This window comes from Stegostoma tigrinum, chromosome 2 (genome assembly GCF_030684315.1).
Source record: "Stegostoma tigrinum isolate sSteTig4 chromosome 2, sSteTig4.hap1, whole genome shotgun sequence".
NCBI classification, from domain to species: domain Eukaryota; kingdom Metazoa; phylum Chordata; class Chondrichthyes; order Orectolobiformes; family Stegostomatidae; genus Stegostoma; species Stegostoma tigrinum.
This window is the reverse complement of record NC_081355.1, coordinates 45,049,670-45,075,858: the sequence shown is the minus strand read 5'-3', so window position 1 is coordinate 45,075,858 and position 26,189 is coordinate 45,049,670. Positions and strand designations below refer to the sequence as shown.

General features: G+C 42.6%; 1 protein-coding gene across 1 annotated transcript in view; it reads right to left on the bottom strand.

Annotated features, from left to right (window-relative positions):
• The window catches only part of LOC125465759 (E3 ubiquitin-protein ligase MARCHF11-like), a 158,100-nt gene extending 147,184 nt beyond the window's left edge, over positions 1-10,916 (bottom strand). The window contains exon 1 of the mRNA XM_048559556.1: positions 9,949-10,916. Coding sequence (XP_048415513.1) covers positions 9,949-10,332 — 384 coding nt within the window. The 5' untranslated portion in view covers positions 10,333-10,916. The remainder of the gene's footprint in view (positions 1-9,948) is intronic.
• Between the last annotated feature and the right edge of the window lie 15,273 nt (positions 10,917-26,189).

Below are 26,189 nucleotides of genomic sequence, written 5' to 3'. Positions count from 1 at the left end.
CGCTGGAGAACCAGAGTATGCTAACACTTGAAATAACGATAGCTGCTTCTTCACTTTGCTTAAGGCTACGTCTTGGCTACAAGGCCATTCACAAGGCCACTTCCTTTCTCAATAGCAGATGTAAGGTGGCCAGGTTACATATGGGTTTTCCATTATAAGTCACCGACCCAAAATAGACCTAAGCTCTAGAACAGATGTGGGAGCTGCGGCAACTTTGATCTCCCTCCCTTTAGCTTCCAAAGAGTGTAACCTGGTCTTGTCAACTCTGTAGCCAAGTAGGTCACTTGGAGTGCCTGGAACACAGATTTTTCCCTCCTAAGGCATACATCTGCCTTGGAGAAAAGCTTAAGCACTCTGTGCAAGTTCTCTAAATGCTCTTTATTCGTCTTCCCAGTTATTAGCATTTCATTCAGGCAAATGGCAGAGTGGGGTAGGCCACATAAAATGTTCTCCATTGTCCGCTGGAAAATGGTACAGGCTGATGAGACGCCAAATGGCAGTCTCATATATTGGTACAAAGCCTGACAGGTATTAATTGCAGCATATTTCTGGGAATCCTCGTCTAATTGCAAATGCAGGTATACATGGCTCATATCCACCTTTTTGAAGGCCAGCCCTCCTGCCCGTTTTCCACTTAAGTCCTCCATACAAGGGATTGGATATTTATTCAGCTGTGAAAAACAGTTTACCGTTTGTTTGAAATCAAAAGCGAACTGACTTGTCAGGCTTCATAATTGGTATGACTAATGCTGCCCATTCTGCAAACTGAACTGGTTTGATAATTTCTGTTTTCTAGCCTCCTGATTTATGCCTCTACTTTTAGCAAATGGTACTGATGGGCCTTGCAGAATGATGGAATTGCTTCTTAGTCAACATGCAAGGTAGCCTTGACCCCTTTGATAATTCCTAGACGTTCCTGAAAAATGTCCAGGCGTTCAGGATTTTGCTCAGGCAGCCAGTTCTAATCAAAAAATATTCAGTCAATCAAGTTGAATCTTTCTCAACAAATTTCACCCCATCAAGCTTGGGCCTATGCCTTTTACAACAATCAGTGACAACTGAACCAACCGCTTCTTGTAAGTAACCAGAATAAAAGTTGGACCGTTAATCTATAGGGGTTCCCTGGTATAGATTCTTAGGCTGGCTGAGTTCTTATGCAAGCTTGAAGATTGGGGTCCAGGGCAAATTTTGGTAAAGACTAGTTCAGCAACCACTGATACAACCATGCCCAGTATCGGCCTTTTTTAGAACAGGGTGACCATTTGACCAGATGGTTATTTTGATTGATTCTGATTTGGATGTTGCTAACTAACTGTTGCAATTCAGTTGCAGGTGGGTTTTCCAGGGTGTGCATCCTCCTGGATACTGGCCTATGTGTTCTCTTACTGAACTTAGGCCTCGTGGGACCTTTTAGCTGACTCGAGTCCGCATACTGGCAACAACTACATTGACCTCCCAGTCTGGGTCCTCAGGAAATTTTTAACTGTTTGGCTGAGGCTTGGCTTTGTTTTGGGTTTTTGCTGTGGGCTAACCTAGAATCCCTCTGTTCAGGATATGTATTGAGTGAGGTTATGCAATTGCCTTCACTCAAGTACTGTCCCCCTAGTTCAGTCATCCTGGCAAGGGTATCCACTTCCACCGGCATATCATGTAACTTGTACGCTTCACTTACCATATTTTCTAATGACAAAGCCAGTTGCAGTGCCTGTGTGAAGTCCAGTGGACTTTAGCTAACTGGTGCTTTTGCATGATCAGATCATTAATCCCACATACCAAACAGTCTCTCAGCGTCTCACTTCGTGTTAAACAAAATCACATGCTTCTGCTAGTAATCTTAACCTTGTCAAAAATCCCGAAATAGATTCCTCTGGTTCTTGAACTATCAAGTAAAACCAATAGTTCGTCTCAGAATTAGAGGAGGCTTGGGGTCACAATATTTCTTAGCCAAATCCAGTGAGTCTTGAAAGGTTTTAGTATTTGGTGTCCCATGGAAAGTTAAGCTTCTAATAACCGAGAAAGGTGCAGATCCATAAGCTGTCAGGAGAATTATTCATTCCTTTTATCTTCCACAATGTCATTTGCCTGGAACAAAGAACACATTCTTTCCGTAGTAGGACGTAGTTTTCAACGGCAGGATCAAACAACTCATGCCTCCTAAAAGTGGTACGATATCAGAAATGCTTATCACAACTCAAAGATGACTGTAGTGAGTAAATCTCTTTAGGGTCGTTTTTTTCTCTCATCACCACTAGAATAAGTCTACAAAGGCTAGTATCCTGTTACCCTTTATTTACACATGCACAGTACATGACACTGACCCAGCTAGCTTCTCGAGTGAACCAAATCCCTGACACCCCTGTTTATATCTGTCAGCCAGGACTTCCTGATTTACCTAAGTTAACAGTTTCAATCAGGGAACTCATATTATATGAGATCCACCTAGATGACCTTGTTCCACTCACTACACTTGCCAAGATATTGTCCCTCCTTACTGCAGTAACTCACTCCTTAGTTAATACTGCAACACCACTTCCTGCCTGAAAATCCTACGCCCCAAAATAGTGAGTTGCCAATCCTGTCGCTCTGCGATGAGAACATCATAATTTCGTGAATTAATCTGCACCCTTACCTCATCTATCTTATCTGTAATGCTCCCAGCATGAATATTGAACTGTGGTTGCTGGAAGTCAGAAAAAAATGCAGAAATTGCTAGAAAAACTCAACAGGTCTGGCAACATCTGTGGAGACAAATCTGAATCTATGTTTTAGGCCAAGTGAAGAAAGGTTCTGAAGAAAGCTCACTGGACCCAAAACATTGACTCTGATTTCTCTCCAGAGATGCTGCCAGATCTGCTAAAATTTTCCAGTAATTTCTGTTTTTGTTAAAGTAGAGGGCACATAGCTTCATGTTATATTCTTGAGACTCAACAATGTCTGAATGTCCTCTGTCTACGTTCCTTTCCTAAGGTATGGTGTGCCATTACTAAACAAAATACACTGTGTCCCTTACCTGCTAAACTAATTTAACCTTCTCCCAACAGCATTAGGAAACACTCCCGTTAGAATGCTGGTGCCATTCTGGTTTAGGTGCAGACTATTCCGCTTGTGGAGATCCATCTTTCCCAAAAATGGTCCCAGTGATCCAAAAATCTAAGACCCTCCTTTTTCTGCACCAAATCTTGAGCAACACATTCATCTATCCGATTTCTGTATTCAGTAGTACATGCAGTAATTAAAAATTACTACCTATGAGGTCCTGTCTTTTAGTCTACTGCCTAGCTCCCTAAATTCTTGAAGCAAGACCTCATTCCTCTTCCTACTCATATTGTTGGTATAATGTATACCACAAATTCTGTCTTACACCTTCCCTCTTCAGGATATCCTGCAGCCACTCAGCAGCATCCCTGATGCTGGCACCCCAGGGATCAACACGCCATCTAGAGTCACATCTGCTACTACAGAAAACCTTGTGTGCTCCCCTTACAAATCACCTCTAACTCTCGCTCCTTTCTTCTTCATTCCCTCCTATACAGTCAGTCTGCTTGTGGTGCCATTAGCTTGGCTCTATTTACACTCCATTGGGGAACCAATGCCCTTATCAGCTTCTGAAATAGAAAGCCAATTTGTGAGCGAGACCTTCTGATTCTCTTTGGCTGCCTGGTGGTGACCCATTCCTCTTTTTTCCAGTCCCTTGTTCTCAGGAGTGATCACGCCTCTAAAATTGCTAACCATATAATGCTCAACTTCATGGATATGTGACAGTATCTGCAGCTGTCACACAATCTCGGAAACACAGAGCTGAAGTTTACGCAGTTGGGAACACATCCTGTACCTGTGGTCACCCTGAATGCTGGTAGGATCCATGACTTCCCACATACATCACATATAACACTCAGCTGCCTTCACCTTTCTTGACTTAATCCTGAATATACATAATCTTACTTGTTAACTTTTCTAATTACCTAATTTTAGTGATACTTTAATCTTAACATGCTATATTCTCACTGGAATATCACCCAATTACCTTTTGCCTTGCACCACTTTTCAGAATGTGGTGTCACCTCAAAGCTCCATTTGCAGCTCAGATAAAGTGTGATAGGAGACTTGCCCTTCAGGCTTTTAAACAGAAAGTTCCAATGCTGTTCACCCCAAGGTTCACTCTATTACACTCTGCTCCTGCTGCTGCTCAGACTGAGTTACATCCTGACTTATTAGTTACATCTTCAAAAAAATCCCAGTACATCGGTAAGTATGATTTCTCGTTCAGAAATACATGCTGAAGCTGTCTGATCCTGTTTCTGTTTTCCAACTGCTCTGGTATTAAATCTTTTATAATGGACTCTATCGTTTTTCCCACTTCTGAGATTAGGTTGACAGGTCTATGATTCTCGATTTTCTCTTTGTCTCCTTTTTAAATAGTGGGGTTACATTATCTGTCTTCCAAACATAGAAATAAACTGTTCCTGAGTTTATAGAATCTTGAAAGATAGCCACCAATACATCCAATTATCTCTGAAATAATGGAACTGCAAATGCTGGAGAATCCGAGATAACAAAGTGTGGAGCTGGATGAACACAGCTGGCCACGCAGCATCTTAGGAGCACAAAAGCTGAAGTTTCGGACCTAGACCCTTCATCATCCATTATTTCAATGGTCATTTCTTTAAGTACTTTGGCAAGTAGATTATCGGGCTCTGGGGATTTAATCCCATCAATTTTTCCAACACCTGCTAATACTAATTTCCTTCAGTTGCTCTCTCACTAGACAGTGTTCCCCAACATTTCTGGGATGCAATTTTAGATTAGATTAGATTCCCTACAGTGTGGAAACAGGCCCTTCGGCCCAAAAAGTCCACACCGCCCCTTGAAGCATCCCGCCCAGACCCATACCCCTATAACCCACACACCCCTGAACAATTTAGTATGGCCGATCCACCGAACCTGGACATCTTTGGAGTATGGAAGGAAACCGGAGCACCCAGAGGAAACCCACTCAGGCAGGGGGAGAATGTGCAAACTCCACACAGACGGATTTGTGACTGCCATTGTGAAGACAGAACTAAAACACATTTAAATGTATCTGCCATCTCTTTGTTTCCTAATATAACCTCCCTGTTCTAACTGTGAAGAACCCACATTTGTCTTCTTAATATTTTTCTCTTCACATATCAATGAAAGCTTTTTCAATCAGTTTGTATGCTCCCTGCAAAAAGAAAGATCATTGTAGTTGTTGAAGGTTAATCATCTCAGCCCCATGACATCTCTGCAGAAGTTCCTCATGGCAGTGTTGTAGACCTAACCATCATCAATTGCTTCATGAATGATTTTCCCTCCACCATAAGATCAGAAGTAGAGATGTTTGCTGATGATTGCACAATGCTCAGCAGCATTCATGAATGCTCAGATTCTGAACAGTCTATCTCCATCTTCAGCAAGACCTGAATAATATATAGAATTGGGCTCAAATGATGCAAATGACATTTGCGCCACACAAATATTAGATAATGGTCATCTCCAACAAGAGAAGATGTAACCATCATCTCTTAACATTCGATGGTGTTGCCAACACTGAAACTCCCACAAAAAATATTCTGCAGGTTTCCAATGACCAAAAATTGAATTGAACCAGCCTAAAAGTACTGTGGCTGTAAGAGTAGGTCAGAGGCTAGGAAACCTGCTAGACATGAGAAGTTGTTGGCGGATAGGATCAGGGTAAACACTAAGGCTTTCTATAGGTATTTAAGGAATAAAAGAATGACGAAAGGAAGATTAGGCCCAATCAAGGATAGTAGTGGTAAGTTGTGTGTGGAATCAGACAAGATAGGGGAAGCGCTAAATGAATATTTTTCAAAGTATTCACTCTAGAAAACGACAATGTTGTTGAGGAGAATACTGAGATACAGGCTACTAGACTAGGTGGTATTGAGGTTCACACGGAAGAGGTATTAGAAATCCTTCAGAAGGTGAAGATAGATAAGTCCCCTTGGCCGGATGGGATTTATCCTAGGATCCTCTGAGAAGCCAGGGAGGAGATTGCCGAGCCTTTGGCATTGATCTTTAACTTGTCATTGTCTACAGGAAGAGTGCCAGATGACTGGAGGATAGCAAATGTGGTTCCCCTGTTCAAGAAGGGGAGTAGAGACAACGCTGGTAATTATAGACCAGTGAGCCTGACCTCAGTTGTTGGTAAAGTGTTGAAAAAGGTTATAAGGGATAGGATTTATAATCATCTAGAAAAGAATAAATTAATTAGGGATAGTCAGCACGGTTTTGTGAAGGGAAGGTCATGCCTCACAAAACTTATTGAGTTCTTTGAGAAGGTGACCAAACAGGTAGATGAGAGTAAACCGGTTGATGTGGTGTATACGGATTTCAGCAAGGTGTTTGATAAGGTTCCCCACAATAGGCTATTGTACAAAATGCGCAAGAGTGGAATTGTGGGAGATGTAGCAATTTGGATCGGAAATTGGCTTGCTGAAAGAAGACAGACGGCGGTAGTTGATGGGAAATGTTCATCCTGGAGACCAGTTACTAGTGGTGTACCACAAGGGTCGATGTTGGGTCCACTGCTGTTTGTCATTTTTATAAATGACCTGGATAAGGGCGTAGAAGGATGGGTTAGTAAATTTGCAGACAACACTAAGGTCGGTGGAGTTGTGGATAGTGATGAAGGATGCTGTAGGTTGCAGAGAGACATAGATAATCTGCAGATCTGGGCTGAGAGGTGGCAAATGGAGTTTAATGCAGACAAGCGTGAGGTGATGCACTTTTATAGGAGTAACCGGAAGGCAAAGTACAGGGCTAATGGTAAGATTCTTAGTAGTATAGATGAGCAGAGAGATCTCGGTGTCCATGTACACAGATCCTTGAAAGTTGCCAACCACGTTGACAGGGCTGTTAAGAAGGCATACAGTGTTTTAGCTTTTATTAATAGAGGGATCGAGTTCCGGAACCAAGAGGCTATGGTGAAGCTGTACAAAACTCTGGTGCGGCCGCACTTGGAGTATTGTGTACAGTTGTGGTCACCACATTATAAGAAGGACGTGGAAGCTTTGGAAAGGGTGCAGAGGAGATTTACTAGGATGTTGCCTGGTATGGAGGGAAGGTCTTACAAGGAAAGGTTGAGGGACTTGAGGCTGTTTTCATTAGAGAGAAGAAAGTTGAGAGGTGACTTAATTGAAACATATAAAATAATCAGAGGGTTAGATAGGGGGGATAGGGAGAGCCTTTTTCCTAGGATGGCGACGGCGAGCACAAGGGAGCATAGCTTGAAATTGAGGGGTGAAAGATATAGGACAGATGTCAGAGGTAGTTTCTTTACTCAGAGAGTAGTAAGGGAATGGAAAGCTTTGCCTGCAACGGTAGTAGATTCGCCAACTTTAGGTACATTTAAGTCGTCATTGGACAAGCACATGGATGTACATGGAATAGTGTAGGTTAGATGGGCTTGAGATTGGTATGACAGGTCGGCACAACATAGAGGGCCGAAGGGCCTGTACTGTGCTGTAATGTTCTATGTTCCGTCTGAAAGCTTACCTACTTATGATAAACTGATTTATTTTCAATTAACTTGGTCTTGATAATGTGCCCTTGAGAATGGTACTGCGCTGATTCTTGAAATGCAGAGCATTTGCTCCAGGTAGACCCACCATGCAATTAGGGAGGCTCTTGCAAGATTTTGACTCAGCAGCAAGGAAGGAACAATGATATATCACCAAGCCAAGATGATGTGCAACTTAGAAGTAAATTTCCAGGTGGTCATACTCCTATGCTGGGGACCTCTGGAGGATGCCAGGATGGATCATCCTCTAGACATTTCTGGCTAAAGATTCTGGCTGTTGTATCTAATATTTCAGAAATTCATCTGGAAGTGTTGTTTCCACTATTATATAAACATACAAAATAGAAGTGGCCTATTTGAATCCTCAAACCTGCCCTGTCATTCAAAAAGATTTGTTTTGTGATCTGACTGGTCTGTTTGTGTGTTAGTGTTTTGTGTGCTTTCGTTTAGTGTTTAGTGTGCTTCTAAATCTGTGAAACTTTCCTCATCAGATAACTGACTCATTCCAGGTATCAAGCTCTTCTGAACTACCTCCAGCACATTTACATCCTTCTTAAATAAGGAAACAAAAACTGCAACCGCATTTGAGACATGGTCTCATCAGTGCCCTGTATAACTGAAGCATAACATTCTTCTTGCATGCGAACATGTGAATCTATTGTACCTCAGAATACCACAGTAATTCTCTGTTTAACTAATGTACTTTTATTCTTCTAGCCAAAGTAAATAACTTCAAATTTTCTCACATTATACTCCATCTGCCAGACAACGCCGCTTCACTCAACATATCTACATACATCTGCAAACTCCTTTTGTCATATTTAGAATAGATTTTCATACCTATCTTTATGGCACCTGCAAATTTAACTGTCATGCCTTTGCTTCCCTCATCCAAATCACTGATGTAGATTGTAAAAATTGTAAGTAAAACTTTACTAGCCACATCTTGACAATCAGCCAAAATTCTCTGTTTACTGTTGGCTAGGAAATCTTCTATCCATGCTGATGTCTTACCATCCCACACAATGAGTTTTTATTTTCCACAATAGCCTTTAATATTCCACCTCATCAAATGCCTTTGGAAATCCAATTATAATACTACAGCCTTACATTTATCCAGAGTAGATGTTACTCTTTCAAAGAGCTCCAACAAATTGGTTAAATATGACATCCCATTCACAAAGCCATGCTGGTTCATCCTGATTACCTTGAGATTTTTCTAAGTGCACAAGTATAACCTCTTTGCTGATTGATTTTAACACCTTCCTCACGAACACATATCAGTTAGCTCAGTTGGCTATGGGTGATTTGCAATGCACACTGATCCAACAGCGTGGGTGCAATTCTTGCATCAGTTGGAGGTTATTGTGAAGGTTCCACCTTTCCAACCTCAGACCTCACCTGTGGTGACCCTCACATTAAATTCACCACCAGTTAGTTGTGTGAGAAAGTGGTATAGCTGGACTGTGGTGATTTTAATTATATAAATTAGAGGATGTTACATTGATAGAAAATGATTAATTGAGTTTATTTTAGAGTAAAAGACTCATACCACTGACAACCAAAGTGCAAGTGAATTAATTAAAAATCATTTACTCGCAAATGCACCATGTCAGTGGTAAAGTTCCCTTTTGACTTTAACGACTTAAAATTGAATTCTGAACTGGAAGTATTTCATTAGTTAAGATTTAAATTATAAAATCCCGAGGCTGACATGACTTAGGGATCTGCTTTTTCCACTGGTTTCCAATTATTGCAATCCATTGTTGGAACAATGTACTTTCTCAACAAATCTAACATCAGCGGAATATTTTAGTCACACACAAAATATGAAATGGTATTTTGAAAATGTTGTTAGTGTCCATAAATAAGTGTCTGTTCCCTGACGGAAATGATAAACTTGTTTAATGTACCAACTATTTCCATCGTTTCATTAAGAGAAGTGGAAGTATTAAGTGGATGATCCGTCAGCTCTTTGCCCGCAAAGAGCATGGATGAACTGAGAGAAGAACACCGTGGCGCTGACCACTGTGCTGAACTGAAGGCACAATCTATCACGAGACCAAGGTGTAGAGCTGGGTGAACAAGGCAGGCCAAGCAGCATCATAGGAGAAGGAAAGCTGACGTTTCGGTCCTAGACCCTTCTTCAGTAAACAAGCCGTCTCCAGGATTCTCCAGCATCTGCAGTTCCCATTATCTCTCTCCAGTCATATGCCCATGTACAGTGTATTTGGCACCCAGCCTCGTAGCAATTTAGCAAATCGAAAAAATGTCAATTGTAAAAGTTGAAAGTTATTCATATTTCTTTCAAGAAATAAAAGAAACTATCATGGTGCAAGCACACATCTTTTGGACAGTAATTCTTATTTGCCCTCTGATATTCTTACCTGTTCTGAGCCTTGGAAGCAGATTCTGCAGGTGGGAGTGATGCCCCCATTGCGAAAGCTGCTGTTGCTGCTGCACACAGACTCGGCATCATTGGAGCAAGAGACTCTCACAATTGGGTAGCTTTCGTGTTCGGGGAGCTGGCTGTCCCGCGTCCCCGGACTACAGCCTTTCTCGTCCTCGGCTTTCACCGAAATCAGCCTCTCCTTCTCGCCGGCGTCTAACTCTTCTTCTTGGTGTCTTTTTGGAGTGATTGGCAGCGATCCTCCCCCGATAGCGCCCCCGATTGGCATTATAGTGCTGTTGCTGGCCGAGCCACCTCCGCCCTCCTTCGGCTCCCTAATCGGCTGCTCGTCCTGCTGCGGGAGTGGCTGATGTTCGCTCATTGTGCGAGGGATGAGGGGAGGCCCTGGGGCTGCGGGGCCAAATTAGATTATCGCTGGGACCAGGAAAGGGTAGAAGGGAGAGGGATTATACTTGGAGGTGTACCGGCGGAAGGAAGAATGTGAAAGGCAGACAGTGTAGATAAAGAGGGAGCGAGAGAAAAAAAAGCGAGGATGGAAAGGAGTTTTTCAAAATCCACCGACCTACAGACAGACCATTTGAGCGCCAAAATGAGCCAAAGAGCTCCCAGACTGAGATATCGTTTGAGATTAGCTGATGGTAGCAGACTGTTTGATTCAGCAGCAGCCGTTTGGCAAGACAGTTCGGTTCACTGGGAAACCCCGATTCAGATCATCACAGCTGTGGAAGACAGCATGGGTGACTCAGTAGCTCCCGTGATCTGGAACCCACTGCGGCACAGAGCAGACAGAGAATCGGAGATCGCCCGAGCCCGTCCGCCCATTGTTTCCTCACAAACGATGCACGGAGTGGAGGGATAACCAGGATCTCAAACCTTCCCTGTTAACCACACCTGCAAGATCCAAGATAGTACGTCTGATTCTAACACTCGCAGGGGGGTGGCAGTTATTATTCACTTTTATTTTCTGCTTGGTTTATCCCCCAGGCCTCGCTACTCTACTGGAACCGTGCAGACATTTCACACGTATCAGAAAACGCAAGAACATAAGCGGAGTCAATGAATAATACTATTCCATTTGATATGGGCATATACTTACAAATGTGTACCTGCTGGAGGTGTACGATAGTGCGCTTCGGGCAGGGGAAATGTGCAAGTCCCTGAGGAAGGGCATCATCACCCTCATTTACAAGAGGAAGGGGGAGAGGGAAGAAATTAAGAATTGGCGTCCCATTTCATTATTGAACGCGGACTACAAAATCCTGGACAAGGTCATAGCCAACCGGGTCAGGTCTGTCCTGGGGTCGGTGATTCACCCTGACCAAACCTGTGCTGTGCCGGGCAGGAAGATCGCTGAGAGCCTCGCGCTCATCAGGGATATGATCGCCTACGTGCAGGACAGGAGGGTGGACATGCTTACATGAGGGACGTCCTCTCCAAATTGGGGTTCAGGGAGGGCATCCACAATTGGATCTGGCTGTTCTACACCAACATCGTTAGCGCAGTCTCGATCAACAGGTGGGAATCGAACAGTTTTCCCATCAGATCTGGAGTCAGGCAGGACTGCCCGCTCTCTCCTGCCTTGTTCATGTGCTGTATGGAGCCCTTCGCCGCATCCATCAGGAAGGACGTGAGCCTGAAGGGCGTGACTATCCCAGGCAGCGGAGGCCTGCAGGTCAAGACCTGCCTGTACATGGACGACGTCGCCGTCTTCTGCACCGATCGCCGGCCGGTGAGTAGGCTGGTGGACATCTGCGGCCAGTTTGAACTGGCCTCAGGTGCCAAAGTCAATGGGATAAGAGCGTGGCCATGTTCTTCGGGAACTGGGACGACCGCTCCTTCATCCCCTTCACCGTCAGGACAGACTACCTGAAGGTGCTGGGTGTTTAGTTTGGTGGAGCTGGGGCATGCACTAAGACTTGGGAGGAGCGTATCACCAAACTGAAGCAGAAGCTGGGCAGGTGGACACTCCAGTCCCTCTCCATCGCGGGTAAAAACCTGGTTGTCAGGTGCGAGGGGCTTTCGGTACTGTTGTATGTGGCACAGGCCTGGCCTATTCCCCGGACCTGCGCCGCTGCAATCACCCAGGCCATCTTCCACTTCATTTGGGGGTCAAGGATGGACCAGGTCCGCAGGGACACCATGTACAAAGACCTGGGGAACGGGGGATAGGACGTACAAAACGCCACCCTCGCCCTGATGGCTACCTTTGTGTGCGGCCGCATCAAGCTGTGCTTAGATCCTCAGTACGCAAACACCAAGTGTTACTACTTACTGAGGTTCTACCTGTCCCCGGTGTTGCGAAGGATGGGCCTGGTCTCGTTGCCGTGGAACGCTCCGAGTAGTTGGACCGTCCCGTACCACCTGTCCTTCGTGGAGAAATTTTTGAAAGGAAACACCTTTGACCCCAAGGCCGTCAGGCAGTGGTCAGCCCGTAGAATCCTCGAAACCCTTCGGGAAAAGGAGAGGGTGGATCCCGTCGTGTGGTTCCCCATGCAGACTGCCAAAGTCGTTTGGCAGAATGCATCATCGCCAGAACTTTCAAACAAGCACAAGGACATTGCTTGGCTGTCGGTGAGAGGGCTGTGCCAGTGAGATCCTTTATGCATGCTGGGAATCTCTGCGCCACCACACACTGCCCTGGAGGCGGCTGCGGGGTGGGTCAAGACTGTCGATTACTTCCTTCTGGAGTGTGCCTATGCGCAACAGGTCTGGAGGAGGTCACAGTGGTTTTTGTCGAGGTTTGTCCCGAGCAGCTCTGTGACACGGGACTCCGTGCTCCACGGGCTGTTTCCCAGGACGCACACCGAGACCAACATCAACTGCGCCTGGAGGACCATCAATGCGGTGAAAGACGCTCATTGGTCTGACCGCAACTTGCTGGTCTTCCAGCTGAAAGAACTGACCCCAACCGAGTGTTGCAGACTGGCGCACTTCAAGGTCCAGGACTACGTGCTGAGGGACGCGCTAAAGCTTGGGGCAGCTGCCGCCAAGGCGCGGTGGGGAAAGACCACCGTATGAAACCCCTCGTCCAGAATAGAAAAAAGGGCTCTATCTGGTAACTGGGCCCAGCTGGCGCCTTCCCCAACTGGTCAGGGGGCCAACAGGGACTGTGCAGGGAGACAACTGCCGGGGTATTTTTTTCTTTCTTTGTTTTTGTTTATTTTTCTTTGTTTTGTTTTTTTCCTTTAGTTGGTGTACGTACCCCCTGGGTAACCCAGAGCGGTTTGCTTGACTGGGTAGGTGTATAAATGTTTTATTATTTTGTACATTCTATGAATAAAGTATATTTTTTCAAATAAAAATTATATACGTACAAATGTGTAACAGAAGTATATTTTTTCACCTTTCTATCGATGGAATGGATAACAGTTCTGAGAAAATTAAACTCTTCTATTTCAGTACTAAACGTCCTTTGTGAAACTTTCCGATCCAACAGATTCCTCAGTCCCAACCTCATCTGCACTGCTTCAGAGATAGTGGGAACTGCAGATGCTGGAGAATCTGAGATAACAAGGTGTAGAGCTGGATGCACACAGCCTGCCAAGCAGCATCATAGGAGCACGAAAGCTGACGTTTCAGGCCGAGACCCTTCTTCAGAAATGGGGGAGCGGGAGGGGGGAGGCAGATGGAAGATAGATAGAGGAGAAGATAGGTGGAGAGGAGACAGACTGATCAAAGAGACAGGGATGGAGCCAGTAAAGGTGAGTGTAGGCGGGGAGGTAGGGACGCGATAGGTCAGTCTGGGGAGGACAGACAGGTCAAGGGGGCAGGATGAGGTTAGTAGGTAGGAAATGGGGGTGGGACTTGAGGTGGGAGGAGAGGATAGGTGGAAGGACAGGTTAGGGAGGCAGTTTTGGGATGCGGTAGGGGGAGGGGAGATTTTGAAGCTTGTGAAGTTCACATTGATACCATTGGGCTGCAGGGTTCCCAAGCGGAATATAAGTTGCTGTTCCTGCAACCTTCAGGTAGCATCGTTGTGGCACTGCAGGAGGCCCAGTATGGACAAGTCTGCAGGATGGGAGGAGGAGTTGAAATGGTTCGCGACTGGGAGGTGCAGTTGTTTAGTGCGAACCGAGTGTAGGTGTTCTGCAAAGGTCTTCACAAGCTTCAACATCTCCCCTCCCCCTACCGCAAAACCAGCCCTGCTCATCCCTGCCTCCCTAAACTGTCCTTCCACCTATCCCCGCCTCCCACCTTAAGCCCCACCCCCATCTCCTAACTACTAACCTCATCCCACCCCCTTGGCCTGTCCGTCCTCCCTGGACTGACCTATCTCCTCCCTACCTCCCCACCTACACTCTACTGGCTCCATCCCCGCCTCTTTGACCGGTATGTCTCCTCTCCACCTATCCTCTCTATCTATCTTCTATCCGCCTGCCCCTCTCTCCCTATTTATTTCAGAACCTCCTCCCCCTCCCCCATTTCTGAAGGGTCTAGGCCTGAAATGTCAGCTTTCCTGCTCATATGATGCTGCTTGGCCTGCTGTGTTCATCCAGTTGTACACCTTGTTATCTCATCTGCACTGCATTAGTTTTTTTTAAGCTTCTCAGAGTAACTTTGCCAGCAGCACAAACTTTCAATTCAATCCAAGTTCCAGAGATTAAACACCAATAGCTTACCTATTCCAAAGCATTGTTCCATGTAACATGAAAATCATGTTGTTCCTACTGTGACCCCATTTTGAGGAATGAAAATAGTTACATTCCCTAACTGAGATCTTTGAGGGAGAAAGAAACACGTGTGAGAGTGAAGGAGAAGATCCCTGGTTAAGCGGGCCTGTTTGTTCATGCAAGATACAGTTGGTATAACTCAAAATGGAGCCATGACTGCCACAATGGGACAAGGGATAAGAAGGATAAACAGGCTGTGCTGGTTATTGATAGCACAAAATAAAAGAGGGGTGATGAAAGTGGGTGCTTGGTTGGAAAGGAATTGAGTAATGGAAAGGCAAAAGTATAGAAATCATAATGATAGTAAATGGATGAGATTTGAGGTACTGACAATTCAAGATGTTGTTTGACCAGCATACCATAGGTTATGATCCTTCCCTTGCATATGGTCAACCAGATAGCTCAATATTCTGTTTGCTGTGTCAATTGGTTGGGCTTTTATTTGTTTGCTCAAGGGATGTGCCACTAATTAGACCTTAACCTTTACCACTGCGCTTCCCTAATCTTTACCACTGTGCATATCGTAGATGGTTCTTGCTGCTGTTCTTGATGCTGAAGGGAGTGAATGTTAAAGATTCTGGATGGCTTTGTGTTGAGATATTTGCATGTTAGAGCTGTACCCATCCAGGCAAGTGAAGAATATTCCATCGCACTTCTGACTTGTATCTTTTAAATGATGGCCAGGTACTGGGAAACAAGTGTGAATTCTTTGTCTCTAACCTGCTCCTTCAGCTACTATATTTATATCACTGGTCTTTTTAAATTTTTGGTTAATTTTAACCACAGCATGTTGATAATGGAATTTAGTGATGGTAATGCCAGTAAGTACCGAGGGGCAATAGATTTGCTGTTGCTTGAGATGGTCATCACCTGGCACTTGTGTGATATGAATATTAGTTGCCCAAGCCTGAGTGTTGCTCGGGTCTTGCAAATGGACACGGGTCATTTCAATATCTGAGGCAACAATGTGTAGAGCTGGATGAACACAGCAAGCCAAGCAGCATCAGAGGAGCAGGAAATCTGACATTTCGGGTCTGAATCCTTCTTCAGAAGACCCGAAACGTCAGCTTTCCTGCTCCTCTGATGCTGCTTGGCCTGCTGTGTTCATCCAGCTCTACGCCTTGTTGTCTCAGATTCTCCAGCATCGGCAGTTCCTACTGTCTCATTTCAATATCTGACAAGAAGAGAATGGAACTGAATATTTTGCACTCATCAGCAAACATCTCCACTTCTGACTTTATGTTGGAGGGAAAGTCATTGATGATACAGCTAAAAACAGTTGAAACTACAACATTACCCTAAGGAACTTCTTCAGAGATATCTTGTGACAAACGTTTGACTTTCAAAAAACACAAACATCTGCCACAGTGCTAGGTTTGACTCCAATCAGCAGAATTTTTTTTTGAATCCTATTGAATCTGACTTTGCTAAGATTGCCACATACAGTCAACTGCTGCCTTAAGTGTCAAGGGTGGTTGTTGTCACCCTTGTTTGGGTCAAAACTGTAATGTCAAGAGATTAATGGACCTGGCAAACAACAAACATCAGTGTGCAGGTTATTACTGAGAAAATGCCAACTGATAACACTATTGATGACTGACAGTGGTAATTGGCCGGGTTGGATTTGTTCTGTTCTTTGTGGACAGAACGTGGCAAGGTAATTTTCCACATTCCTGGATGTATGTACTGGAATAATTTGGATCCGGGGAAGTGTCTGGTTCTGGAGGTCAGTCTTCAGTGCAACTTCCAGAATGTTGTCAAAGCCAGTAGCATTTTCAATATACAGAGCCTTCAGTCACATGAAATATCACATGAAGTGAATCAAATTGGGTGAAGACTGTCATCTTTGCTTCTGAGGACCTCAGAAGGAGGCAAAAATGGATAATTCTCTCACATTTCTGGATGGATGCAAACGTTTCAGCCCTGTCTTTTCCACTGATGTGCTGGGCTTCCCCATTGTTTAGTATTGGCATATTTATGGTGACTTCTCCAGGTAATTATTTAATTGTCTATTGCTATTCAAACTGGGTGTGGCAGGATAGTGATGCTTATTTTTGGTCCACTGGTTGTGGGTTTGCTTAGCTCTGACTAATACATGCTGCTTCTGCTATTTGACATGTAAGTACTTCTGTGTTATAGTTTCACCATGTTGACACATTATTTTTCGGTTTACCAGGTACAGTTACAAATATTTTATTCATTTAGGGATGTGGACTCAGCAGCATGTATTGCCCATCCCCAGTTCCCCTTTAGAATGTTGTGAACTGCCTTCTTGAAACACTGCAGTCCAAGATGTGCTCTCTGTACTTCTGTTTGAATCCTCTGCTTCAAAGATAATGGTAAAGTGATGGATATGCTAAGCTGTGAGGTTACAGATTTTTGAAAACAGTTCTACTGTTGCTCAAGGCCCACACTGCCTTGTGGGTACCCAATTTTGAATGGCTAGATCTCTTCAAAATCTCTCCCAAATGGCATGGTGATAGCATCACACAACATAATGGAGGGTATCCTTCATGTGAAGATAGGATTTTGACTCCACTAGGACATTGTGGTCACTATTGCCAGCACAATCATGAACAGATACATCTGTGTCAACTAGACTGATGAGGATGAGGTCAAATAGGTTTTACCCTCTTCTTATTTCTCTTATCCTTTGCCACAGACCCAGTCAAAGAAATTTGTGTGTTTTTTATAATGGACATTGACATGCATCTCTTAATAAATCTGTTTCAATGGGAACCGAGTGCCATATTTGGAGATTTGTCTGTGAATAACTGTGGTTGTATTCACTTTTGGAGTTATGAACAAAAAAGATTCATGTCCACACTTGTTCTTTAGAATTTTTAGACCTATAGAATAAACAAGACAAGGGATTACATAATGAATGGCAGGACCCTCTGAAGCACTGAGGATCATAAGGAACATGGTATGCATGGTCTCTTAAGGTGTCTGGACAAAGAGGATAAGGAGGTATATTGTATACTTGCCTTATTATTCAAGGCAAGAGGTTGAGAATAGAGAGGCTATATTGGAATTATATAAAATATTGGTTAGGCCACAGCCAACGTATTATGTGCAGTTCTGGAATCCATACAACAGGTTGAATGTGATCACACTGGAAAGAGTGCAGAGGAGACTTATCATGGAATCCTCACAGTGTGGAAACAGGCCATTCAATCCAACAAGTCCACACTGTCCCTCCGAACAGCATCCCATCCAGACCCATTCCTCTACCCTGTTTCCTGGCATTTCCCATGTCTAACCCACGTAACTTACACTCCCCTAGACATTACAGGCAATTTAGCATTGTCACTTCACCTAACCTGCACATCTTTGGGCTAGGAGGAAACCCACGCAGGCACGAGGACAATGTGCAAACTCCACACAGCCTGAGAGTGGAATCAAACCTGGGTCTCTGGTCCTTTGAGGCAGCAGTGCTAACCACTAAGCCACCGTGCCACCCAGGATATTGCCTGGGCTGGAGAGTTTCAATTATGAAGAGAAATTGGACAGGCCAAGGTTGGTTTCCTTAGAGCAGAGGCAATTGAGAGAGGTCATGATTGAGATGTATAAAATTATGAGGGGCATAGATAGGGTTGACAGGAATAAATTTTTCCCCTTGATGGAGAGATCAATGACCAGGGGGTATACATTTAAGGCAAGGGCAGAAGTTTAGAGGAGATGTGAGAAAAGCATTTTTATCCAGAGGGTATTTGGAATTTGGAGCTCACTGCCTGCAAGGATGGTAGAGGCAGAAACCCTCATACCTTTAAGAAAAATTTAGATGTGCACATGATGTACAGACATACATGGCTATGGGCCAATTGCTATAAAATAGGATTCAAATAGTTTGGTGGTTGTTTTTGACTGGCATGGATGCAATGGCCCAAATGATGTTTTTCTGTGCTGTATATCTCTATGACTCTATAACTTAGCCTGCATATGAGTTCACAATTGGAATAATTGCAATCAAACATTCATCAAGGATTACTATCTTGCAAATAAGAATGTTACAGTTTGTAATGTACCATTCAAATTGACTTCATTTCACTGTTCAGTTAAAAACTATGATAAGCAATTCCTTTATTTTGTATCAAACAGACGTGAAACTAAAAGTCTGTTGTTGTCAAATTTTGAAGGACACCACTGCTTTCTGCATCAAATATCTTGCAAATCTCATACCTTTTCTCTCAATATGCTGGAATAAATATTTGCAATAACTTGTAATTTATTTGCTTTAGCTCTCCTTTCACATTGATATTTAAGATCCCTCGTTTTTTCTCTAAGTGTCTCTTGCTTTTCTGATCACCCTTTTGGTTTGTTTCTATATTAATTATATTCATTTCAATGAAATATTTCTGTTTTCCTTCTTTTGGATTTGTAGACATTTTTTTTCCTCATACCACTTTTAATCCATTTGAGTCAGATTTGTGTAGCTTGAGTTATTGATTTTTGGTATGTATTACACTCACATACTCAGCACTGTAAAGTTCTTAGCCTTGTTGTCGACAACTTGAACAACAGCTGCTAAAAATCTACCTGCTTCATTTAACGTTGACAGTTTAAAAATTCTGCACTTGACTCCTCTTACATACATATGAATCTGTGATCAAGCTAAAATTTCAAAGCCCCAGAATTTGACAGTCAACTTCTTTAGAATTAAATAGAATGCTTTCGCAATCATTCTTTGCTTATTCTCTGGTCTTATGACAGCAGCAATAAATCTGTAGAATTCTTGGCATGGAGGTAACTTGGGATAAATGGAGTGTTTTCTTTTCCACTGTTTCTCTTCCAATGTAATTTGGTTTCCAAATGATATTAGCTTGCCATGCCAACTTTTGTGTTCTGAGCACATCCAAATCATCCAGAGTAATGTATGAAGGACTATCAATCACCTCTTCACCAAGGTTCTGCAGAAGGTGCACTTGGACGAGGAGATGATGTGTGAGCTCAGCAAGTCAGGCTATAGTAGTGATGCTCAGCTCATTGATTTTGAGGCTGAGACCGATGACTGGTGAGTGACATTGAAGCTGTCAAATTACATGTCAGACATCCACCTGCAAAACCACCCACCCCAACCATTCCTCATTTCTTTCCTTCCAATTCTCTTTCTTTCCATCTGGGATATGGTCCCCCTCACAGGTTTTGGCAGGCTATTCAACTATGGGGTGCATTGCAGCTTTCCCAACACCCTTCCCCAATGCACGACTTTCCAGCAAGGGTTTCTAACAGGCATTGAGTGGGATCAGGAAGCCCTGGACTGATTCTGCCCCTCTCCCAGGACTCACATGAGGTTAATTATAACTTTAAGGGGTACTTAGCTGAAGCAGCAGCAGGCCGGCATGACAGCCTGAGGTCTCACAGATATGCCCCCCCCCCCCCCCCCCCCCACTACTCTGCAACCGAGGAAGAATGAAACACAAGTCACAGGACAAAAGGAGACCACTCACCCTTGTGATTCTGTGCTGGCTTTTACATGGTGCTAGTGCCTTCACCACCTCCTGCCTTCCCCTGTTCTGCACATTCTTCCTTTTCAGATAATAAATGCCTGCTGAAGGTTTAGATTGAATCTGCCTGCAACCCATTCTTAAGCAGTTTGAGATCCTAACCACTTGCTGCTTGAAAGTTTCTCCTCATGTCACCATTGTTTCTTATGCCAGGCATCTTGATTTTACTACCAAAGGGAACAGGGGAGGTATTGTCATAGTGGTATTGTCAGAAGCTGACATTTATAACTTGTGGACATGGGTTCAAATTCCATCAAAGCAGCTGTTGGAATTAAATTCGGTAAATATAAAGCTATCCTCTGTGATGATGGCCATGAAAGCAGTTGCCAATTGTTGCAATAACTAGATTAACTTAGGATATCTGGTCAGCATGGACAAGTTAGATCGAAGGGTCTGTTTCCATGCTACACATCTCTATGATCCAATATTTACAAGTTTCCCACTATTTAAAAAAAAATCTGCATTTCTATTATTTCAGTCAAAGTGAATAACCTCACATTTACCTATATTGTACTCAAACTGCCACCTTGTTACCATTAACTTAACCTGCCTATATCTCATTGATGCTCCATTTTTCCCTATCATCTGCACCCTATTCATTAACTAAATCATGATCCATATGAATATGTTATCACAAACTCATGAGCCCTCATCTTTTGTATAGCACCTTATCAAGTGTCTTTTGGAAATCTAAATATGCTACATCCTCAGGTTTTCTTTTAGCTACCTTGTTTGCAATACCCTGACAAAAATACCCTTATCAAAAACACTTTCTTTCTCATGCACAATTGCAAGCAACTGTACATGTAGACTAATCCAGAAATGGGCATGTACACAATTCCAGACCCAACATATCATCACATAAAATTTACTTACAATATAATGTGCAAAGTCTGCACTGCACATGGGCAGAGAAGAAGTATGATTTTGGAAGGGAGTTCAGTGACAGAGACTGAGGACACTGGGAGGATGGCTGCAGCAGGCTGAGGATATGGAGGGGAGGAGACAGGAAGGGTTGAGGACAGAAGGGAAGTATGCAGGATGGAAGGAGGATGTGAGAGGGAAGGATGACACAGCAGAAAGGGAGGTCTGTGGACCTTGGAGGCACCCTCCCCTCCCCAATTCGGTATACCTCCACCATCCTGTCCATGTGTCTGGCCCCAGGCTCCCTCCCCGAGCTATGTCCAAGTTTAAGTGGCAAATAGCATATATGCACTGGTGTCAACAAATGCAGCCTTTCTTAAAGCCAAGTCAACTTTCCTAACCATATGTTTTTCTCAGTGCACGGTTAAGACTTCCTTAATAATAGTAAGATTACAGGTCTTTTCTTATGAATAATGTCAGGCTAATTGCTTTGTTTCTGTCTCCTTCTTGAATAGTAATGTTATGTTTTCCAACTTCCAATCAGCTGGGATCATTGTAAAGTCCAGGGGATTTTGAAAAGTCATGTCTAACTCATCCATTAACTTTGCAACTATTAGTTTTAGAATCCAGGCCATCAGGTCCTCAGCTTTAGATTTTAACTACTTGAGTTTGTATTGTATATTTTTCCTACTGATGTAAATCATCTTAATTTCCTCCCTTTCTTTCCCCTCTTGATTTTTCTTTTACAAATCTTGGGGTGTGATATCTTTCTTCTACTGTGAAGATTGACAGAAACTATGTATCGAATATATGCCATTTCCTCATTTTCCATGATAATTTCACCTTTTAAGAATACCTTAGAGTACGTTAGCTATTCTTTTCCTTTTTATGCATTATAAAAAAAGTTCTTACAGTCTATTTTATATTCTTTATAAACTTTCTTTCTATTTTTCACTTCTAATTTGTTTCCTAGCTTGTTGGTTTCTAAAACTGTATTTGTTTTGAAACTTTATTAGGCTCTTCTTTTAATTTAAAACTTCTCTTAACATCCTTCATAAGCCACAGAAAGATGTTTCTTACTGATTTTTTGTTTTTGAATGGAATTTTTTTTTTGAACATCTTTAATTGTTTCTTTCAATATGTCCTAAATGTAACAATTGTTAGGGAGCATACAAATTACTCCCAGCAGCATTTTCTGACCATGATTCATAATATCTACACTTCCTGATTTAGTTTTGATTTTCTAAAGCAAGATCCCTTTTCGCTAATACTTTGATGAAATTCTTTATTATCAGGGTTACTCTCCTCTTTTTATATTCCGCCTGTTCTTAAAACAAAATTTAGGAATCCCAGAACATTTCTTTACCAACCTATTCTAACCATATTGATTGGTGGACTCTTAAGTTTATGTTTTCCATCTCCTTTGATCATACCTGGGTTAGTTATACATGTAAACATACACTGTACTTTGCCTTGTCCTTTCTCTTTAACTGTCTAAGTCTAGATCACAGAATCCCTACAGTGTGGAAATAGGCCATTCAGCCCAACAAGTCCACACTGCCCCTCTGAAGAGCATTCCACACAGACCCATGCCCTAACCCAAGTCTAACACACCTAACTTAAACATCCCTGAGCACTACTGGCAATTTAGCATGGCCAATCCACCTACCCTGCACATCTTTAGACTGTGACGAAACCACAGCATCCAGGGAAAACCCACAGAGACACAGGGAGAATGTGCAAACTCCACATAGACAGTTACCCAAGGCTGGAATTGAACACGGGTCCCTGGCGCTGTGAGGCAGCAGTGCTAACTACTGAGCCGCCAAGCCATCTACTTTCATGTGAACTACATCTCCTATTATTTCCCCTCTCTACTGTCCTGGCTTTTTAAAATAAATCACCAGAATTCAATTCCCTGAGCTCTTCAGATGAAAGCCACCACAACAGTACAGCCATTTCTGAAAAAGGGGTCTAGGCCCAAAACGTCATCCTTCTTGCACCTCTGAAAGCTGCTTGGCCTGCTGTGTTCATCCAGCTCTACGCCTTGTTACAACAGTACAGCTGTCTCCTTTCCCAGTATTGATGGAAGTGTCCCATGAACTGAAATCCATTCCTCTCACACCAAAATCTGAGCTAGGCATTCAATTCTCTTACCTTAAGAACCTTATGTCAAGTTGCCAAAGGTTTCAGTAGTAATTCAGAGACAGTTACCTTTGGTGTTCTTCTCTTTAGTTTAGTCACTAGCTGTTCATACTCCCTCAGTCCTACATATGTTAAGTGTCGATCATTCCCCAAGTAAAACCTTATAAATCCAATCTGCAATATCTCACCATTTAGATAATCTATTTCTTTTTTTATTCTTCCAGGCAAAATGGGCAATTACACATTTTCCCTCATTATACTCCCACAATTTGCAGTCATCTGTCCTGCCCCACTTTATGTACTTTATCTTTTATTGTTGAATTATATATTTTCCTTCTTTATATATTTGATCAACCTTACCACCTGTATTATTTACAACTTCTTGATTTGAATAAACTTTAACCATTCAGTTGACACTCACAATTTCTGTCCTACATATTACTTATATTTCTATATGTTTCAAAACTATTTAACTATGAGATGGTTACTTGCTGTTTTGTACTTGGTATTGTTAAAATACTGTCAACACAACAAAAGAACAATTCAAAAGTGCTATGGTTTAAATTAAAACATTAACCTAGGTCGACTCAAAAGGACAATTCTTAATTATTTTCATGTTTTACCCTCAGTAAAAGGAGGGATGTGTTGCAATCCCCATAGAAAGCTACAACTTCAAACATGAAATTTGACTTACCAATGACTGACATAAAGGAATGGTTCAACAAGATTTCAAACTGTTAAGATTTTTGATGCAATAAACAATCTAAAAGCAACATGGACTAAAGATTACCTCGAAGGTAACTAATTCTCTAAACTATACAAAGTATTATTAATGAATTAGGTCTTGATCCTGCACCAGAACAAGCATTGTCACTAGTTTGTGCTTTTTATTAGTAAACTCATTTTTGACACATGAAAGTTTGTTCAGCATATTGTTCAGTTTTCTTTAGCAGAGTCTGGTTCCTGATGCTGCCTTTGACATTCTTGCATTTCTGATACTGACCTTTCTTGGTCCTGAGTGATGCCTTTTTCCACTTCACCCTGTCAATCCAAACATTTTCTCTGTCACCTCGGCTGGTTCTCTTGAAGTTCTTGGAATGGCAAATCATACGCCTGAGAAGTTATTACCAATAACTAGAGAGGTGGCAAATGGAGTTTAATGCAGACAAGTGTGAGGTGATGCACTTTGGTAGGAGTAACCAGAAGGCAAAGTACAGGGCTAATGGTAAGATTCTTAGTAGTGTAAGATGAGCAGAGAGATCTCGGTGTCCACGTACACAGATCCTTGAAAGTTGCCACCCAGGTTGACAGGGCTGTTAAGAAGGCATACAGTGTTTTAGCTTTTATTAGTAGAGGGATCGAGTTCCGGAACCAAGAGGTTATGGTGAAGCTGTACAAAACTCTGGTGCGGCCACACTTGGAGTATTGCGTACAGTTCTGGTCACCGCATTATAAGAAGGATGTGGAAGCTTTGGAAAGGGTGCAGAGGAGATTTACTAGGATGTTGCCTGGTATGGAGGGAAGGTCTTACGAGGAAAGGCTGAGGGACTTGAGGCTGTTTTCATTAGAGAGAAGAAGGTTGAGAGGTGACTTAATTGAAACATATAAAATAATCAGAGGGTTAGATAGGGGGGATAGGGAGAGCCTTTTTCCTAGGATGGTGACGGCGAGCACGAGGGGGCATAGCTTGAAATTGAGGGGTGAAAGATATAGGACAGATGTCAGAGGTAGTTTCTTTACTCAGAGAGTAGTGAGGGAATGGAACGCTTTGCCTGCAACAGTAGTAGATTCACTAACTTTAGGTACATTTAAGTCGTCATTGGATAGGCATATGGACGTACGTGGAATAGTTTAGGTTAGATGGGCTTGAGATCGGTATGACAGGTCGGCACAACATCGAGGGCCGAAGGGCCTGTACTGTGCTGTAATGTTCTATGTTCTATGTTAATATCAAACTACCCCTTCCATAGGTAAACTAGGAACATTGCCACTGTGACAATCCCATTTACTAGGTCACTTTTTAAATTAACTTTTTACAAGGGAACAATTCATACATCCCATAGAGATCCCTATTAATACTTCTTTTTCCATCAAATCATTTGGAAGATGAATTGTGTAATTAGTTCTGTCAATTACTGAAATGTAGCTCTCAAAATAATAATTTGTTTACATGAGTCATTGAAGGAAAAGCAAGCTCTTCTCCCTTAGAGGTAAAATCTCTATAATTTCTAGTAAACTGACTCACTGTAGCAGTTTTCAAGGAGTTTTCTTGACTAAACTGAGTCACATCCCCATTCTAGGGAGTTCTGAGGAAATATGTTTCACGTAAAGCATTGGCATTGTCTCAACTCTCATTTCTTTCACCTGTTCTGTGTATCATAAAGATTCCTTAAGTGTTCCTATTATTCCCAACAATTTACCATTCTGCACTATCAGTTTGCTTTTATATACCCTGCTTAATGTTTTCATACTGATTTTCTAACATTACTTTTATTCTCTCTACCATAATTTCTATTAACTGAATCAGCTTCATTATGGGAATTTTATGAGTCTATAGTTCTAGGATAACTGAAAATTTTCTTTAGCCATTTCATTTCTTTCTTATCTTGAGAGTTTACTTTCTGTTTTCTTATCTCTTTACTCTCTTACCAGTTTCTGTTTCTTAAGTTAAAACTTGCCTTTTTCTTTAAAGTTCAAGTTTTATCATTTCTTCTTCATCTACTGTCATAATCTACTACACCTGCAACTGAATCCCAACCAACTCAGATTGCGTTACAGCTGCGTTAGATTTCTTCCAATACCAAATGTGTGTTATTACCTTTTATTTTCAGTTGTGGGACATAGGTTTCGCTGGCTGGCGAAGTTTCCCTATTTGCCCTTGATGGTGAGCTATTGTCTTGAATTGCTGCAGTCCATGTGTTGTAGGTGGCCCATCCATACTTTTGGGGGAAACTTTGTGGATTCTGACCTAGCAGCAGTGAAGAATAGTGTTATATTTCCAAGTCAGGATCATGAGTGGCTTGGAGTGAAAC